At 43.1% G+C, this 18,893-nt stretch overlaps 1 protein-coding gene across 1 annotated transcript; it reads right to left on the bottom strand.

The window, feature by feature from the left end:
- Positions 1-197: 197 nt before the first annotated feature.
- Positions 198-6,405, bottom strand: LOC110002693 (prostaglandin E2 receptor EP1 subtype). Its single transcript, XM_020658354.3, has 3 exons — positions 6,167-6,405; positions 2,054-2,973; positions 198-1,226 (listed from the first exon to the last, which is right to left on the bottom strand). The coding sequence occupies exons 2-3, from the start codon at positions 2,924-2,926 to the stop codon at positions 951-953; spliced, it is 1,149 nt and encodes a 382-aa protein (XP_020514010.2). The 5' UTR covers positions 2,927-2,973; positions 6,167-6,405; the 3' UTR covers positions 198-950.
- Positions 6,406-18,893: the final 12,488 nt, after the last annotated feature.

Below are 18,893 nucleotides of genomic sequence, written 5' to 3'. Positions count from 1 at the left end.
AGTGTAAAAAAAAAAAAAGGAAAATGTGAGTTTGATTAATTCCATTTTCTGTATTGGAGTTCACTCGAACAACACAATTATATGTTATTATAGCTTAGTGTTTTCCTTTTTTTAAAATGTTTATTTCATGCAAAACATTATTCTTTAAAAAATGTCAAATGTGAGTTCAATCACACGGCAGAAAGAGAGACAACACAAACAAATAACCTTTTATTTTAAGAGCTTACATTCCCTTTAAAACAAGGTCACATTCACTTAGCTTTTTTTGCAACACAGCTTCACTTCTGTCCCCGGACACTCGGGGAAAATACTGTAGATACATTCACAACCACACGATCACAACACACATTCACATACATGTTACAGCACTATTAGACACACACACACACACACACACACACACACACACACACACACACACACACACACATGCATGCATGGTGTTTTTCACATCTTGAAGCTGGGGTCAAATCACAGCCTTTTCTTTCTTTATACGACACTTTGAAATTTCTTTACATGAAACAACAGAACAAATGGGACATTAAGGGTTCAAACGTTTGAGTTGAGACAGTGAAAAACTGACCTCACTGCAAGAAAAAGTCACATTATCATGCATCTGACGTGATGTGATTCACACCTGGTCTCAGTGAGCACAGAGTGACGTGCAAACATGCCTTCATATGAGCCACGTTACATCAAATTTGTCTGTTTTCCGTTTGTACTGTCACACATAAAACAACCCGACGGTTATAAGTAGCTGCTCAGGAATTATTTTCATATCCCAACATTTATACTTCATATCAACACTCCCACCAGGTGAGGAAGAACATTTTTCCATATCGACATTTCACACTGAATGAGGATCCAGATGATAGACGCCTGGTGGAGTCTAAACAGCGTCCCCTTCACAAGTGACAGCCAACAGCTTTTCCTTTGTCTTTCAGTTTCATTTAAATCTTATTGACGCCCTTTTTCTCTGAGTTCTGAAAGGAGCTGGCGTCCCAGCGCGTGGTGCGGAACAAGCTCCCCTTCAGGCTGGCCTGCCTCTTGGTGATGCGGTAGATCTTCCTGAGGATGGCGCGCCGCAGCAAGATGTACACCCAGGGGTCCAGGATCTGGTTACAGGTCGCCATCCTGACCCCCGTCACCATCAGGCTCCTGTAAGTGTCTTTGTCAATGCCTAGCGGGTCGCTGTAGGAGCGTATGGCGGACATCAGTCCAAATATCTGTGAGAATAAAAACAGACAGAAAATTGTTAACGCTCATCCTGTATCAGTCAGAAACCGGGGAGAGAGCGACAGAGAGAGTGGAACGACATGCGGGAAAGGAGCCACGGGTTGGACTCAAACCTAACTCACTAACCACTAGGCCACCAGCGCCCTTTATATATATGACCAGGCTTCCCCGACTTCGGGGTCACATCGGGGTTGCATGGAGGTCAAATGGGGTCAGAGACAGAGAGTGAGGAATGACATGCAGGAAAGGAACCACAGGTCTGATATCTGGAGAGGTGCCAGCTCACTTCCTGAGCACTGCTGAGGTGCCCCTCAGCAAGGCACTGAACCCCTAACTGCTCGGGCGCTCCTTCATGTGCACCCCCCCCCCCCACTCATCACCCCCACTCAGACATCTTTCCATTAATTTCATTTGAATTATTTTTATTTGAACATATTTTCAGATTTAATCATTTCAGTGATTTTTAAATGTTCTATTTTAATGTTTCTTTTCTTTCCTCTTTTATGATGCTTTTGATGTCTTGTGTGAAGCACTATGAATCGCCTTGTTGTTGAAATGTGCGACATAAATAAACTTGCCTTGCCTAGTGCATGTCCACAGGATCCTATTTTTGCGTGTGTTTCTTTCAGCCTGTGTGTCACAAAGGAAATCTTCTTCTTCAATATCGAAACAAATATTGAAGCCAAACTAAAAGCAGACTATGAAAGTTTTGTTTCCCCTGCTGCACTGAGCTGTGATGTGAGAAATCAGCAGAATTAAAATAACACTGACAATTAATCTTTAAAAAATATATTTTGAGTGTTATCTCCACACTCACCAGCAGAGGGCTCCAGCAGATGCAAGAAGTGACCATAATGCCGACCAGCTGCACCACCATCTCAGTGTCGTGGGAGTGGGCAGAGCGGCGCTGGGAGCAAGACCTCTTTAACCGCGCTCGGACCAACGTGATCCCACTGATGGTGTTACACACAAAGGCCGAGGCCAGGGAGCTCAGAGCGAGTCCGGAGAACAGCACCACAAAGGCCAGGTCCTTCAGCCCGGTGCCCTCCATCACCTTGATGAAGCACCACGTCCCTGGGTGCTGGTAGGTGTAGGCGCCCAGGCTGAAGCAGGGCAGGAGGGCCACACACAGAGCCAGCAGCCAGATCAGAGTCAGGGCCATCTTTGTCCGCGCTGTGGTCACCAGCTGGGCGTGCAGCAGAGGCTTTGTGACGCCCAGGCAGCGCTCTGCGGCCATGCCACACCCGAGGAAGAGAGGGCACAGGCCAAAGAAGACCATGCAGCCTCCCAGAAACAGACAAGAAGCATCCGGGTCTGTAGTGTCAACTCGAAAGCTGGATTCAGGATCAGCTCTGGACCCTATCCCCGTTGAGTATCTACTAAGTACGAGGGCTCCGGGGATCACGTGTCCCGCCAGGTCTGTGGCCACCAGAGAGCTGGCAAAGAGCAGGAAGGTGGCCTTGGACCTCCGGCGGAAGCGGTTGTAAGCCTTGGCGAGGATGACGAGGGCCACCACGTTAAACAGGATGCCCAGGGTCATGGTGAGGCCGGCGGCCGTGGGGTTGCTCGGCAGGCGGGTGTCATTGCGCTGCACGGCCTCCACCTTGGGCTCCTGCTGCATGGTGGTGAGGTTAGAGGGGGGGGGAGGGGAGAGGATGCCCGAGGAGTTGTAGTGCTGCATGGCCAGCATCACCCCGAGGCTCTGGGCCTGATGTGGGTCGTCTGGTTAGAAAAAAACTGAGAGAAGACAGAAAACAGTAAATAAAACCTGAGTAGCAACAAACCACATCTACCATATTACACAAGATCTGCAGAAAAGACATAAAAGATCAGAGAAGAAGATCAGAACACCGCGATGCTGCTGCACGGCCCAGACAGCCTTACAAACATTTAAAATCTTGACTGAGCTCGGCACACAGGACTTTAAAAACCCTTCAGCTTGCAGTGGGGGACGTTTTAAACTCATGCTGACCCTCGATTCCAAAAAAAAGCAATGTATTGCACCCTCGTTTCAAATTTCTGCACCCTCAATTGAATGGATGCAAAAACAAGTTCAACAAGTAATTGTTGTTTGTTCACGTTTGTTTATCTGTGACCACATGATGCTCAGCAGCTCTCAGGCACCTCTCCAGGACTTGGTCCACACCGAGACTTAAACTGACAACTGTAGGGTTCCACCCTGAAGATGTTACAATTCACTTGGCAGATGCTTTTATCCAGAGCAACTTAAATCATAGAGTAGGTACAACACTAATCTATTTGAGCAATGTGGAGTTAAGTGTCTTGCCCAAGGACACATCAGACATGTTGCTTCACTGGGGATCAAACCCTCAACCTTTTGGTTGAGAGGTGATGACTGTACCAACTGAGCCACAGCTGCCCTGTGAAAAATGTGTTTGTACGATGGGCATTCACTGATTCAAACACAAGATCTTTCAAATGTAAAAAATATGACTCTGTTCTTTGTGGATCTTTAGGGTGGAACCCCCTAACCCGTTTCCAACCTGAATCCCGACAGCAATAACATGGCGAATACCGCCGCCATGTTATTGCATGACATGTGAGTGTATTTGTCTTTGACTTTCAGCGTATTAGAGCAACCATTAATTCGTTTTATGCTTTAAACTGACTGTGGTTAAAAGTTCATTTGTAACAAGCGTTATCTGGAGACACTTCACAAAAAGCATTTAAAAGACCTTAAACATTGTTATATTACAGAGACCCTAATCCACTGTTCATCCATCATTAGCACTTAGCAACAATTAGCAGAAGTCACAGTGAAAGGCAAGAAAACACGTCCTTTAAGAGGCAGAAATGTCGAGCAGAACCAGACTAGAGACAAAGAGCTGTCTGCTGAAACTGGGCCGGGTTTGAAAAGTGTGCAAGAGGGAGAGACGGGATAATGGCAGCTACTTTCTGTCCTCTCTCATTGTTTCTGCCGCTGAGTGACCTGAGAAAACATTCTGTTGTTCCCTGTGTTGTTGTAAAGGGGAGGAGGGAATTGAGCTGTTATAAATCAACCCCAACCGGAGTCCCAGTATAAAATCCCAGTAGCTCAATTACTGGGAAAAAAGTGATCGTTGTGGTCGTCTTTAAATAAAAAAAACATGGTGTTGCATAACGCTGATGTAGCTTTTATGTAACTACAAGAACTAACAAAGTAAAGCTGAAATATCAGAATCTATGACACCTCTCTCGTGTGCAGTAAAGACAATTTAACAATCTGTAAACTGTGCCAACAAAAAGCTATAAAAAACAAACTTCTGGTATAAATATCTGCCCTTCAGTCACAAGAGAACTTGATTTACTTCACCCTTCTTCCCTCTTAATAACATTTCAAACATGCCCAGTCCTGCACCATCTCTCTCCTCGCTGCACAGATTCTCTCTTTTCTCTCCACACCCTGATGCTCTGAACGAGTTTGGACACTTTGTCTTTGTTTATCCAAACACATTCCTCTACATACCTGGCAGCTCTCTCTGCTTTAAAGCGAATAACAATGAGCAGCCAGAGACAGAACCATGCAATTATGCAGAGTGTCATGTGTCACATTAAAGTGTTTCATTTAGACTAGAAGTGCTGGACGAACACGGCCATGCCTCGGTGTTCAGAGTTAAAAGTGAAGAGAAACCTATTGAGATATTTATCTCCCTCAGAGAGACAACAGGGTCGCTGGGTCAAGTCCCGGTGCGGACCATAATATGGAATTTGATCTGGTAGCTGGAGAGGTGCTAGGACACTTCCAGAGCACTGCTGAGGCGCCCTTGAGCAAGGCACCCCCGAACCCCCAACCGCTCTGATACGCTCAGTGCGTCTCTCCACATGTCCACAGCTGCTGTTTGTGCCTGCATGTGAGTCAGGCCTAGATCAAAATCAAAAATCAGATGAAGGGATATATGCCCTACAGCATCTGAGAAGTTAATTATTAAGAAAATAAAAAAGTTCTTGACACTGATGACTCTGTGCTTAAGAAAACAATCAGGAGTTACTCTTAAGAACATTCTTAAGAGCTTCCAAACCTTTTTCTTAAGAAATGCATGTTCATGTTCATGTTTGTTTTAGTTAAGATAGAAGCGGTTACATTTCTACATTTCGGTTACAAAAAAGAGGAAGGAAATGACTAAACTTATTTTGCCTCTTGTACATTTCTGAAGATACTTAGTGAAGCTTCTGATATGAACAAAAGGATTTAAATATAAAAAATAAAAGATTTACAGAAACGTTTCCTTTCCAACAATCACATTTTCTCTAGGCGTATTTGAAGTGCGTCATTTTACTTTTTTTTCTGCCCATCGTCTGATTTTTGTAATTTAATTATTTTTATTTGCCCAGGTTGGTCCCATTGAGATTAAAAACCTCTTTTCCAAGAGAGACCTGGCCGAGACCGTCTGCAGCACAAACACAAAGTTACATACTGAGACTCAAAGAGAGACAAAGTATGATTTACAAAAACACTCAACTTCACAATAAAAGAGAAAAAAAACATCTGAGTCAAATCTGGGGGTCAGTAGTTCAAGCAGTGGAGCTAAAAGCATCGACATCCTGTAGACTCTGCTTCCCGGTCTTTCATTATCTAGATTAATAAAACATTTAAGGACTCCAGCTCCTCGAGTTTGAAGTCTCTCTGCAACAGATTCCAGGCTGAAAAGCCCTTTGCCACATTTCTGTCTTAAGGACAGAGAGCTTAAAGATGTCGGAGAACGCACAGAATACACTGATATAAAAACTCACAGATGGTGAGGGAGCAGAACGAGGATTGCCTTTAAGGTGTACCAGTGTAGGAGCCTACGGGTCACCAGAGCACTACCATCCTACCCTCATGATCACATTTGCAATAAAATGCAAACAGTAAGAGTTAAAAAAAACACATGCTATAGTTTCAGCATGCACCACCTATGCTTTATATTTACCTGCTTAAATCACAACTCACCTTTGCAATAATAAATCCATGGAGGTGTTCAGGATGTGTCTGACTAGGACGAGAAATCATCACTGAAGCAACGGCAAAGAAAGAATACTCCACTTTGAATCTTCATGAATTTGTTGTAAAAGTCAAATGATTTCTTCACTCAGAGCATTTCCTCATCCTGTAAGAAACATATTGAAACTTTTCCTCCTCCTCAGAACAAAGTGCACCTCTGTGACGTCCTCTCTGTCAGTCTGACTGCTTCAGCTCGGCTGCTTTTTATACGGCCGAGCTGCAGCAGTGAGCTCACATCACCTCTGGGTGTCTCAGCGTCACCCTCCTCCCTCCCTCCCTGCAGCACAGACTCCCTGACTGGATCCCAGAGGAGAGTAGGAATATTTCAAGTCCAGCTGACTTCTCAACAGATAAATGACACACACAAATATAAAGCATAATTCTTAAAATGTCACATCTAGAACAGAGAAAGCTTTTAAAAAACCTGGGAGGAGTCCATTTCATCCTGTAAGACAAAACAACAAAACATTTCTCCTTGTCTAAAGTATTCTCACTAGTAAGAAGGCTGATTACAGATATCCACAATAGCATTTCTAAGAGACAAAATTGTATTTAAACATATCAAACTTTATTTCCTGATCCAGTATTCTCCTCATGTTCACCTCTCATGATGTCAGTGTGTGAAACCAGAAGAGCAGCTTTGCAGGATTTGCAGCTCAAAAACCTCCTTTAAAAAATCTGCCTGAAACGGTTCATTTCAGCTACTGTCTCTTTAAGACCTCCCCATGTGCCCACTCTCAGCTCTCTGGAAGCCTTCCGAAAGCTGCAGGGCTGCCAGGGGAGGGCTGCTCTCCAGTGCTGGGAGAAGAGGTAAGAGGTTATTTTAACATCTTAGAGGCTTGAAGCCGTCTGGTGAAATTCTTGGTTTTCGCGCGTGATTTGCAGAAGAAGCCGTTTAGCGCCCTCTGCTGACTCATCCTGGGATTACACCAACATACGTTCACCTCATGATCTGAAACTTTGCCCACGTTTAGTTTAGGACATTCAGCATTTTAACACAATATGTGAGATTTAAAAAAAAAGTGATCAGCAGAATGGATCAACTTTAAAATGTATGAGTGGCTGTTTTTAAATTTCCCGCGCTGTAGGGTCCGCCTTCGCACTGCAGGATTTCAGAATGAAGACCGTAATCGTTGCGTAGACTACTCTGGGGCCGCGTTCTGGTGCTGGTGCATGACCTGTACCGTGCCGAGAGACACCTCAAAGTGTGCCAGGGCCGAGGAAGAGAACTGAGCTTGAGTCACAGAATACCTACCAGTGTGTTTATTTGCTTTTATTTATGGAGATTTAACAAGAAAATGTAAAAAAAACAATGGAGAGGAATCGTGTCCTGGCATCAGCTTCAGCTCTGTAAATCGTATCCCCAGAACAAACGGTCCGATGCTTTCTCCTCCACCATGACGTGGAAATCTGAAATGTTAATTTTTACTGAAATACAGATACCTCTAATGAAAAATCGACTCGGACTGTTAAATGTTTAAACAGCTCGCCGTACCCCGAGGCTGCAGAACAAAAAGCTCCTTTTTGCCGTTACTCGTAAAAATTATTTTACGAGTATGATGTAGTCGTGATGACTTCACTTCACAGCAGACTGAATAACACTTTTTTTTTTTGTCTTTCTAGATTAATACCATATAAGTCTCTTATAAAAAAACAAATAGCCACCACTTGATATCTGCTGCTCTTCTCTTCCTGCATGAGAGACCTTCGCTGTTAATTGCACTTTAATGCTCCACTGAACCGCCCCAGCAGCCCTGGAGTCAGATCTCATCAATCATGTGAAACCAGCTGAGCAGCAGCTGCCGTTACAAACGTCTCTGTTACCGCCTGTAGCTGCAGCTCGGACTGCAAATGATTTTACAGTTGTCCACACAGAGGCCGACCACACTGCTGACACATGATTTAATGCTGAAGGACTCGTCCAAGGGAGGAGAGAACACCACACCTTTCAGATGACTAAAACAAAAAGGAAGCAAAGGTTGGACATGAACATACTCAAGCTGCAGAGTAAAAGGGTGAAATCTTCAGAGACGATTCAGACATAAAACTGCACTTGTGTGATATTCCTCCCACAGTGAGAAGTCTTCTCATTTCACCTTGTTCCATAGCAGAAGAAAGACTCTGCTGTGTGCTGATGTTCACAATCAGGCTCTCTGTTCCCCCGATCACTGCAGCTGTGTGTTGACGTTTGACCTGCTGCGCTGAGAGGCGAGTACCCAAACATGTACAGTACTGTATGTGCTCACTTTTAAAAAAAGGTAAAAAAAAAAAAAAGCATGTACTTTTCTTGGCATGATCGTGCAGCCATGTTAAGATCCTGACACAACCACGGAGATCGTCGGCCGTCGATCCGTTGAGTTTTTTTATGACCGATTCGACATGTTGAATTGGCGTCGGACGGCCGTCAGTAAGAGGTATCTCTCTGATTGGCTGTTTGGAGGTTTCATTTCTCTCCAGCTCTCCTCTCAGGTTCAGTAAAGCCCCTTGAGCATGCCGCTGTAGTATCCATGCTTTCACCCATTAGTGCGGTTTCTCCTGATTTGTCTCCTCCGCCTCTTCTTTTCTTTTTCCACTAAAAGACCAAGAGCTGACAACGCCAGCGCCATTTGTCAACATTTTATCAGACACATTTCCTGTCTTTTCTGTGTGTTCTAGTGCAACTTTTTGGCCAAGACAAAAGGCGATGTGAGGCAACACCACAGTCGGCCTTCGGCGCCACTAGTTCTTTGCCGTCTGCAGACACGATGCCCTCTCAAACAAGTGCAGCTGCAGAAGCATTAGCTGGAGCTTAATGCATCCTCGTCGGCCTGTTTTTGCTTTTAACCTGCATCCTATCTCAGATAAGAAGGTTAAAAGGAAGTCCTTAACGTTTGTGAATAAAGAAGAGGAGTACAGAAAGTGATCTGCTGAGTGCACAGACTGTTTGCATGATAAAATAGGATGCAAATCTGCTCTGCAACAGAACACACATAGGGGTTATCAGACTGAAGCCCCCTCTATGAAGATGTTTGAAACAGTTGTTCTTAAAAGTGGTGACGTCAGCAGTAATCCTGTAACTATGAGTAAATTATATTAACAGTATTTTTTTTTTCTATGAAAGCTAAATTGAACGCTGCTTCCTCACAGCGAGAAGTTTCCTGGTTCAAACTCCGGTCAGACAGGAGACTTTCTTTTTTTGATTGTTCTTGTTTTCCCCGTGCACATGTAGGTACTGCAACTTCCTCCCACAGTCCAAACACATGATCGTTAGGCTAGTTGGCGACTCTCGGAGGTGTGACTGTGATTGTGACTGGTTAACCTTTGAGTGACAGGTGGTCGGCCCAGTTGATTGGTTCGATTGGGGAAATTAAGCTGTCGCCAGCTGCTTGTTAGCTTAATTGTCCCTATTAGAGTTAGCCACCACTACCAACAAAGTGATTTTGGTTTTTCCACAGACTTTAAATATTAATGGACAAAGCCTGATGTTACCCGTCTGTTCCTGCAGGAGGCGCTGGAGTCCCATCGATGGCGGTCTCCATGCTGGAAATGCTGTCTCAGTCTAACTTTCAGTCAACCTAACGACAGGCTGAGAGCTGGAGCTGAGGCGGGTTTTAAACCTCCTGACAAACCGTTACACCGCGCCCACCTGTCAATCAGGTCAGCTACACGCCTTATTGTGAATAACTCTTATCCTTCATCAAATCAAAACTGATGAGTCATCAAAACATTCACCCCCCGTACAGTGTGTGTCCATCCAGACATGAGCTAATCACACCTATTTGGTTTTTTGAACCAGGCTGTAAACATGTTCATCTCTGCTGTAAAAACAGGCTTTTTAGAATGGGTGTGTATGTGACTTCATGTGCTGCTGCAGCCAGCCTCTAGTGGACACTCCAGGAACTGCAGGATTTTGCACTTCTGCATCGACTTCACCGGGGGTTGTGGTTTGGGTTTTCCACAGAGCACTCATTTTGTTTCTTTTCTTTGTGCACAACTCTAAAAGAAAAGATGCTGTCCTTCACCAAGTCTCAGAGATGTTTTTTAAATAACTTCCTGTACTCACAGGAGCATAAAATATTCTGTCAGCTCTAAACGAGGTCATTTCAGATAAGATGTAAAAACATTTATAGACAGCGACTAGAGCATCTTAAACTTGTTTAAAATATGAGTACAAGGTGAAAAATGTTTGGAAAAGGGTTCTAACCAGTGTCTTAGAGCTGCCGAAAAAAGTCGCCTTTCCATTTGTGATTCTGAATGTTTGCTGCTGAGTCTCGATCCCACATGGATGCTATTAAGCTGTCCGGTTCGACATTTTAATTCCCACCACAGGGAACGCCATTAAAACAGGAGAGCACACGCCAAGACAGCTGTTAAATATGCTCAGACTGGTTTTTTTTGTTACACTGCATTTGAAAACAACAAACATGGATTCAACAGAAACTGTAAATCTTTTGAAACCCGACTGAGAGGCCTCAGACACGAGGAGCACGGCCTTCTCTACAGCTGTGTTAAGGACTGTCTATTTCTTCCTTCAGGACACAGGAATCTGTGCTGGCTTTTATTTATTTTTATGCAGATAAAATATGACCTAGATCCTGGAATAAATGTGTTTGGTCAAAGGGTTCATTTCACTGGAACTGGTGCCTTTTGGAGACATTCTTTTTCCTTTATTTGGTCTATAAATACTGAAAATCACTCTTGATAAACACGACCAAACTCAGCCACACTTAATTGTTTTTTGGCTTGAATCGAAAAATTTTAGGCTACAGTACTGTCCAAATAATCTGTGTCATGTTTCACCCGGTAGTCAAGTTTATTTTAGTGTTTTAGTTTTATCTTTCCCTGTTTCATTTAGTCAGTAACCCTCTGCACTTATGCATGTCTTGTGTATATTTTGTGCCAATTAAAAACCAAAGAAGAACTTTCCACTATTGCTCCTTGTCTGAATGTTTCCCTGTGGCTCAACTTGTGTTTTCACCTGTTCCTTTTGTGCAATTTCCTTTCCTCACATCAGTTATGCAGCTCTGTAGTTTGGCTTTCTTGTTGCATTCACAGATATATCAGAGTATCATCTGCATATCGGCGAAACAGAACGGAACCAAGAAATGATCCTTGAGGTGTGCCACTTGTTCTCTCTGCAAACAATGAAGAACCAGTTGTTGTATTTTAAAACAGTCCCTTTTGATTTATTGCTTTATCCACTAAAATGTGTTTCTGCATATAGAAAAACCACAAATACAAGATAAGGAAATAATCAGGCAAGACATCTGAAATACTGATAACGTCGTTCATGCAGCTGCAGTCCTGAGAGAGACATCTCTCCTGCAGATGTGATGGCACGCTGGGAGTTAATTCATACACACGGGATATTTGTAGCTGCATCAACAAGTGACAGTAAACCGCAGCTTCCTCTCTACTGTACAACCCAGGAGCATGGGAACTTACAGCAACACGTATCCAGTAGCGCAGAATGTTTATGTGCATGTGAAGAAACACATGCTTGGCCAGCAGCCTGGGGTTGTTTGTGTCACATTGAGGAAAAGCTTTACTTCCTCACCTGGCAAAGAATGCATTAACATTTAAACCATAATCAAGTTTACATAAGACTGTTACAATTCATTCCAAGGACACATCGGACATGTTGCTCAGCTGGGGATAGCACCCTCAACCTTTCGGTCGAGAGGCAACAACTCTACCAACTGAGCCACTGTTAATACTGATAACACATTCACAAGGATTCAGATGTGACAGAAATACAAAATCTGTTGGCTCTTGTCTGTTAAAATAATTTGACTTCACTTTCTTAGCTGCTCATAGTTTTAGAACAAAAATGAATCCCATGAAAACGTTCATGAAATGGAACAGCTCGCTTGATGAACCCACTGAGAATTATCAACTGACTATTTCTGTTCCTTTTAACTCAGTGGTTCCCAAACTTTTTCTGCCGAGCCCCCCTGGGAAAATGAACATATTTTCAAGCCCCTCCACTTCTCATCATGCACATCAACGCATCAACATTTATCGATCAAAGAGAACAGAACTTCAGTGTGACAACATACTGAAAAAACGTACAACTAACTTTATGGACGACGTAGAAAAGACGTCCAAAACAGATAAAAGGGGAACATTTTTTCAGCGTCTAGAAAAGTGAACTTTTTTCAACATTGAAACAACTTCTAGATTTTATTTCATCAGTTTTCATCTTATCTTGGTTTTTCGGACTCAGAGCGTAGAGGGAGCAAGGAGGAGCAGTACATGAAAACAGACACTTTTTTTTGGACTTTATCTATTGTGAACGTACAAAAGAAGGTACATAGATTAAATATAGGAACCCCAAAAAGGGCAAAATATGGGCTCTTTAAAGATGATTTGGACCTGTGAGTCAGAAATCAAGAATCAAAGTCCAAACCCTCTGACTCTCCATCAGCTGCTAATTTCTCTGCAAAGTCACAATAACATTTCTAAAAAGTGTCAGTGTTTAATTTTCAAACAGAAGACAAACTCATGAAAACAGTCCTCTGAAGATCCATAAAAAAGAACCAGGAGAGACTTGAACCCTGAACCGTCAACATCCTAAACCTTCTCCCAGCATGCTTCACTGTCAGGGCTGAATACATCGCTGAGGTTCTTAAGTTTGAGCATGCTCAGTGTGTGATCAGCTGTGACTCAATGATGAGTCTGTAGCCTTCACTCAAAGACATCGGCATGAAACACACCTGTGGTCTCCTGCAGGTAAAAAAAATATAACTTAGTCTCACTGAGTCCTGAACCCACAACCTTCAGACTACAAAACCTACTCCCTACAGACTGAGCTGTGAGGATTTTGACAAATACCTAGAGTATCAGGTGTACCTGAACAGGTGAGGGTTCTAGAAGTGAGCAGGTGTGAGTTTAAACAGGTTAAAGTGTGAACAGGTGTTCTTCATTAAACCAGTTGAAATCTGTTCACCTTGTTTCTCTCCGCTCTGATTGGTTAAAGTGTGAGCAGCTTCAGTCTGATCCTCTCATTCCCTCCGGTCTTTATTGTTTCTCAGCGCTGAAGATGTTCCAGCGGTGACGGACTCCAGCGGTGACGGACTCCACCTGGAGACGAGGACATGTGCGTTCGATTCCCGCCTCAGACAACCTCAGGTAAGTCACACAAGCGTATGTGTGTGTGTGTCTGTGTGATGAATGTGTGTGATTTCATTTCCGATCGAAACAACCAAAATTTGCGATGTTGCGGTTTCTCGTCGATTTCAATGTGTGAATTTCATCTGGGAGCGCTGAGGAGGAAACAGGAAAGGTAAGAACACCTGAGCCCAGGGGGTCCAGTAAGTAAGCAAGCTAGCTAGCTGGATGGGCATTTTTTATTTTTTACTTCAGAAAAATATTCAAAGTTTTCTTCTGCAGGCTGTTCAGGTGAGCGAGAGGAGCTGATCATGTGACCTTCACCTGCATGAAACACATCATGAAGTAAAGCTTCATTATTTACATTCTGTCACGGATCAACAGCTTGCTTTACGTTCAGACATTTCTATGAAAACAAGCTACTTCTCGCAAGCTACGGAAACGATTCATCAACACAAGGTTTTAAAAGTTAACTTTCCCAGCGAACGTTTTTCTTTTTAAACGACGTTTAAGACAGCTGTGCGTGAACGTTTATTTTGTCTATTGGTCGACTCATAAAGGAGTGTTTCAGAGATACAGACGACCTGTTAGCAGTCCTGCTTCATGTGTGTCTCGCTTTAAGATACTTCCCTACTGGGTCAAGCAGGCGACTCAGTCTAACGTGGTGCACTTCAAACACATTCATTTGACTTTTAATCTGCTTCATGTCGCTCTCATGTCTCGGCTGACTGTGCGGATAGAATCCTCGCTGCTCGGATGAACACCGCTCACTGAGATGCTCACATTATCATTCCTGTCTTTCACCGAGTGTGGATAAAATACCGACTTTTCCCTTTGGCTCAGTGATGTGTGAAATAGCTGCAGCAGCAGACCGGAGGCCACTTATCATTCAGTCACAGTGTAAATCAAATGAGAGCTCCATTAGTGAATACAAATGTAAGAAACAGGCTCTGTTCTGTGTGTGGGAGAGACCGCAGCTCTCGGAGAAGGTCGTAAAAAAGAGAGGCGTCACTGTTGCCGAGGACATCGATGCACGACTCCATTTAATGCCTGTGTCTGTCTTGTTTTCAGCCTTTCTGCTGTTACTGCGTTTAAACTGATGTTCCTTTAGGAGGCTGGTGATGTGAGCGGTTATGTAATGGCAGCCCTGTGGGGTAGAATGCATCATCACCGTCCTGCTGTGACACATAAAGTTCCCCTTGACCGAGCGCCGGTCAGAGCAGTAAAAACATTTTCCCCCCAAAGGACTACTACAAAGTTTACTTTACAATAAACGCTCCCTGATGAAGGAATGATCAGTATTTTCACTTTTTTTATTCTTTTAGAGAAAACAACGACAGCATCTTCTTTTCCTCTTCTTCTAAAATAATCACTCACACATCGTCTGAGCTATTTTTAACTCGTCTCCTCGTCTCCTTTTCTCAGTATCTGCTCGAGGCTCTGACAGTCATCCTGTCCTTGCCCAAAACCGTCTCCACATTGTACTGAGAGGTAGGGTCGGCGCAGAAATGTCTGGACTCCTGGAAGGGCCTGGTGAACGAGCCCTCCCAGGATATGATTTATATCAAATATGCACATTCAATCAGTAGTGTTAACGCTAGTCCTTGTCCATTGCATTTAAAGAGACACACACACCAAAACGGAGCGTTCTGAGAGAGCTGGTTTATACAGGGTCACAAACCTCCTCTGGTGCTTGATTCATGTTATATATTGACCAAAGCACAGCACAGATGTTTCATTTCGACCACAGGGGACTGTTTGAAAAGGTGGAAAAAGGGGGATAATATGTCCCCTTTAAAAGACAGTAATAATTGTCAAAAAAGTGGTTAAAAAAGTCACTTTTTCCTGTTTGTGAATGTCTTTTGGTTGCATAAACATACAACATAAGTCACCTTAACTAGCTTCTGCATCTCCACTTGAGTTGACATTTTTCATCAGACTTCCCATAACGGCTGAAAGAGACCTTTGAGAAATCATGGGAAGACTTTCACTCAAGTGTGAAGTCCAAATGTTAATTTCCTGTGCAAGACTCTTATATCATGGCCCTGTGTTTTTCCACAGACGAGTCCAGTCACTTGTTGGGAGTCCCACAGCTTGTCAACACGAGTCCAACTAAACAGCAAAACAAAAAAAAAAAAACAGCCAAAGACATGCAGAGAAGGTTCAGTAATCAAGACAATGTGTTTCATAATTCAACACCCAAATATCTTCTGATGAACCTCAACATGTCCAGAGGTTATCTGCTTTACAGGATGCAGCTATCTGTTAGCTTCATGGTGAGTTCAGAGGTCTCCCAATATTCTCAAATACATGACAGAGCAAAACTCTCAGATCCTGACGTCAAAACATGAACGATGCTCTCATAGCATCCTGAATGACTTGTGCCCTTTTTTGTCCCGATCTTTCCTTCCTCTGTTTATATTCATAAGCTGGATTTTCAGTGAAATAGCATTTTGTTTCGGTCACAACTCACGACTCATTACTTCTAAAAAGAGCAGTGGCACTCATTCTTCAAACACATCAGAGGGAGCTGTTTTAGGGAAAGGCATTTTTATGAAAACAAACTATTAGCCGACACAGCTCCAGAGAGAGTAATGTCTGTACGTCGCTCAGATTGAAATATCTGAACTACTGGATGGATTAACACTTTTGAGAGGATGTTCATGATCCCTCTGTCGACTCTGACGACCCCTGACATTTCTCTTTCCAACTCTGGAGGTCAACGGTTTTCATATCTGCACTCCTGAAAATATCTAGATCACTTCAGGAGGACTGCTCCGGATATTCTCCTGGTTTTGTTTGTAGATACAAAAGTCGTCGTCGCAGCAGCTGTGGGTTTGAATCCAACCTCAGCTCTTTGCTGCATGTCATCACCTACTCTCATTCACATTTTCTCTCTCTCTTCAGCTGTCTGATCCAATAAAAGCAAAAATGGCCTCAATTATCTCAATATTTTGGTTTATCTGGGCGCAGATGGCTTAGCGGTTAGGTCTCGCCCCATGTACGGAGGCTATAATGCTCCAAGCGGGCGGACCTTTGGCAGACATTTATGTTGCTCAAAATATTTTTTATTTATTATCACATATTTATTTCAAGCCTTAGCCAAACTCTGTTAGCATAGATTAGCATGCTAACACAATAAGCTAACATGCCTGACTCGTCTATTACACATTTCCCTCACATGTTAGTGTGTGTCATATTGTGTTCCTGTTTAATTATGTAACACTGAAACCAGGTGATTGCATAACATGAAGATTTAAGCCTCGTAATTTCTCCTGAAACACTCACTGACCTGAATAACCGGGTTTCAAGTTGTTTTCTTTGGAGCTGTTTGCTAAACGCTCATTTGCAGGAGTCTGGCTTTGAGCTCAATCTGTTTCTTAATGTTTTTATCGACACACTTTTTAATTTGCTCCATACAGTAAACCTCTCCCAGCAAGAGGCACGCTGCGGGCGCTCACAGACACTCCTTGTTTTAAATGGAGCAGCTCCTTGTTCCTGAATGAACTCTTACATAGTTTGTTTTGACCAAACACCAGGACTGCTGGGAAACTGCAGAGTAAGAGCGTCCTCCTCTCCGCCTCACACCATTACACTTAATAGACATATTTACAGATTTATAGACTCCCTTTTACAACACATGCACGCTGTTCGCAGCACAAACTGAGCTCACACCGGGAATTTAGGAGACTGCATCTCAATTTTCCATGTTAAGTTGTTGCATGTTTATATGTCAGTCCCCCACTAATCACATGCACTTAAAAAATCACGCCAACCATTGTCCCGAAAGTGTGTTGAAATGTCGGAGCTGAACCTCCCAGGTCCTCTTTGGTTTCTGCTCCTTTCAGTAAGATTTAAAATCCAACCTGCAGGGAGAATCATTTTTGAAAGTTCATTTTCATACTGCGGCTGCTGCTGCTGCCTGGAAGCCGGGGGCCAAAAAATGATTTGGACGACGGACAGGAGAAGTATTATGTGTGATGTGTAGAAATATTTGTTCTCTCATGGTCACTTATGGTTTTGCTTTTGCAGACGGGCCGATGCCGTCTTCTGAGAGCAATGACAAATATCATAAAATATTTTCAGTATGACATGCAGCCACAGCAAAGGGCTCGTTTCTTCAGAGGAATCAATCAAGCTAATGAAGTCAATTATATGTAATTATCTAGTCTACAATGTGTCATGTATTCCATGCTATGTGTTTTCTGCCTCCACTAAACACAAGAAAACATCCAGTGAACTACTTTCTGTTTGTGTCCTTATTGAGACGCCGTCTGAGTAATAAGTGTTCAACAACCCTCTGTGGGCTGTTTTCACCAGAGAAACATTTATCCCCCCACTGGGGCACAGAACCTTTCTGATGGTTTTTAAACAATACATAACACATGCTAGACTCTGCAAATAATCAGGAACACAAAAACAGAGACATGCAAGATTCCCTGGAACTTCCCCCACCAACATCTTTCATCGGGGTTCAAGAAGCAGACACCATCGCTGTCTCTGCCTCACCAGCCAGGGATATATTGTACTAACTTATTTTTCCTTCTATTTAACCTTTATTTAACCAGGTTGGTCCCATTGAGATTGAAAACCTATTTTTCAAGGGAGACCGAGCCGAGACAGGCAGCAGCAAAAACATAAAGTTACAGACGGGAATACAAAGAGAGACAAAATACAATTTACAAAACACAACATTTTGGATTAAAAATAGAAAAACCATCTATGAGTCATATCTGGGAATTAGTCGTTCAAACAGCCGAGTTGAAACATCTACCTCCTGTAGAATCTGCTTCCATTTCTTTCATTTTACTTAAGGGGCTTTCACATAAGCAGAAAACTCCTAAAAAAAACTCCTGAAGTTTTTTTTCAGGGTGAGCTGCATGTGTGAACGCAAACAGCTGAATTTCTCCCTCAGACTTTCTCCTCCAGCCTCCTCGTATTTATTCTACAGAAAGTCAGAGTGAGCTGATGTGAGAACGCAGCAGGATATAATCAGGAGAATTCTCCTCGAGCCAATAGGAGGGGGGAGTGACCTTTATTCCCTGTGATCGCTGCTCGACCATAGACTGGTCTGCATGCCACCTCTACCATCTCATTACCAGCAGCATTATGTTTCCTGTTCTCCAGGATGTTCTTCTCCACTCTTTACTTCACATTGAGATTCTCTTCAACTACATGTAGCATTGATACAAAGACACATATTCACATTGTAACGCCATCTAGCGAATTCTTCATACTTTCTGTATTTGTATCACTCCAAAGTTTTCATACATTTTTTAGACTTTAGTTCTTCTTTCTCAGCGACACCGATATTTAAAAAAAGCGCTTCAGGCTGTTACGTCTCTGAGTAAACATTTACCCTGAAACAGCGAGAGAAGAAAAAAACAGAAACTCTGGTTCTCAGGAATAATCAAACATCATCAGGGGACCGGTTTAGTGTTCTTCTGATCTGAAGGAACAAGTTTGAATCTAAATGTTAAAAGGCTCAAAGTCAAAACATGTTTCACAGATGACCTCAGGGAGAAGAGCTGCGGGTTGTTTTTAGACTCTGGAATGGTTTTTTTTGAGTCTCTTTCCTTCCATGAAG

The sequence above is a fragment of the Labrus bergylta genome, chromosome 16 (genome assembly GCF_963930695.1).
Source record: "Labrus bergylta chromosome 16, fLabBer1.1, whole genome shotgun sequence".
Lineage (NCBI taxonomy): Eukaryota > Metazoa > Chordata > Actinopteri > Labriformes > Labridae > Labrus > Labrus bergylta.
The sequence above is the reverse complement of the archived record's forward strand: the minus strand, read 5'-3'. Positions and strand labels throughout refer to the sequence as shown.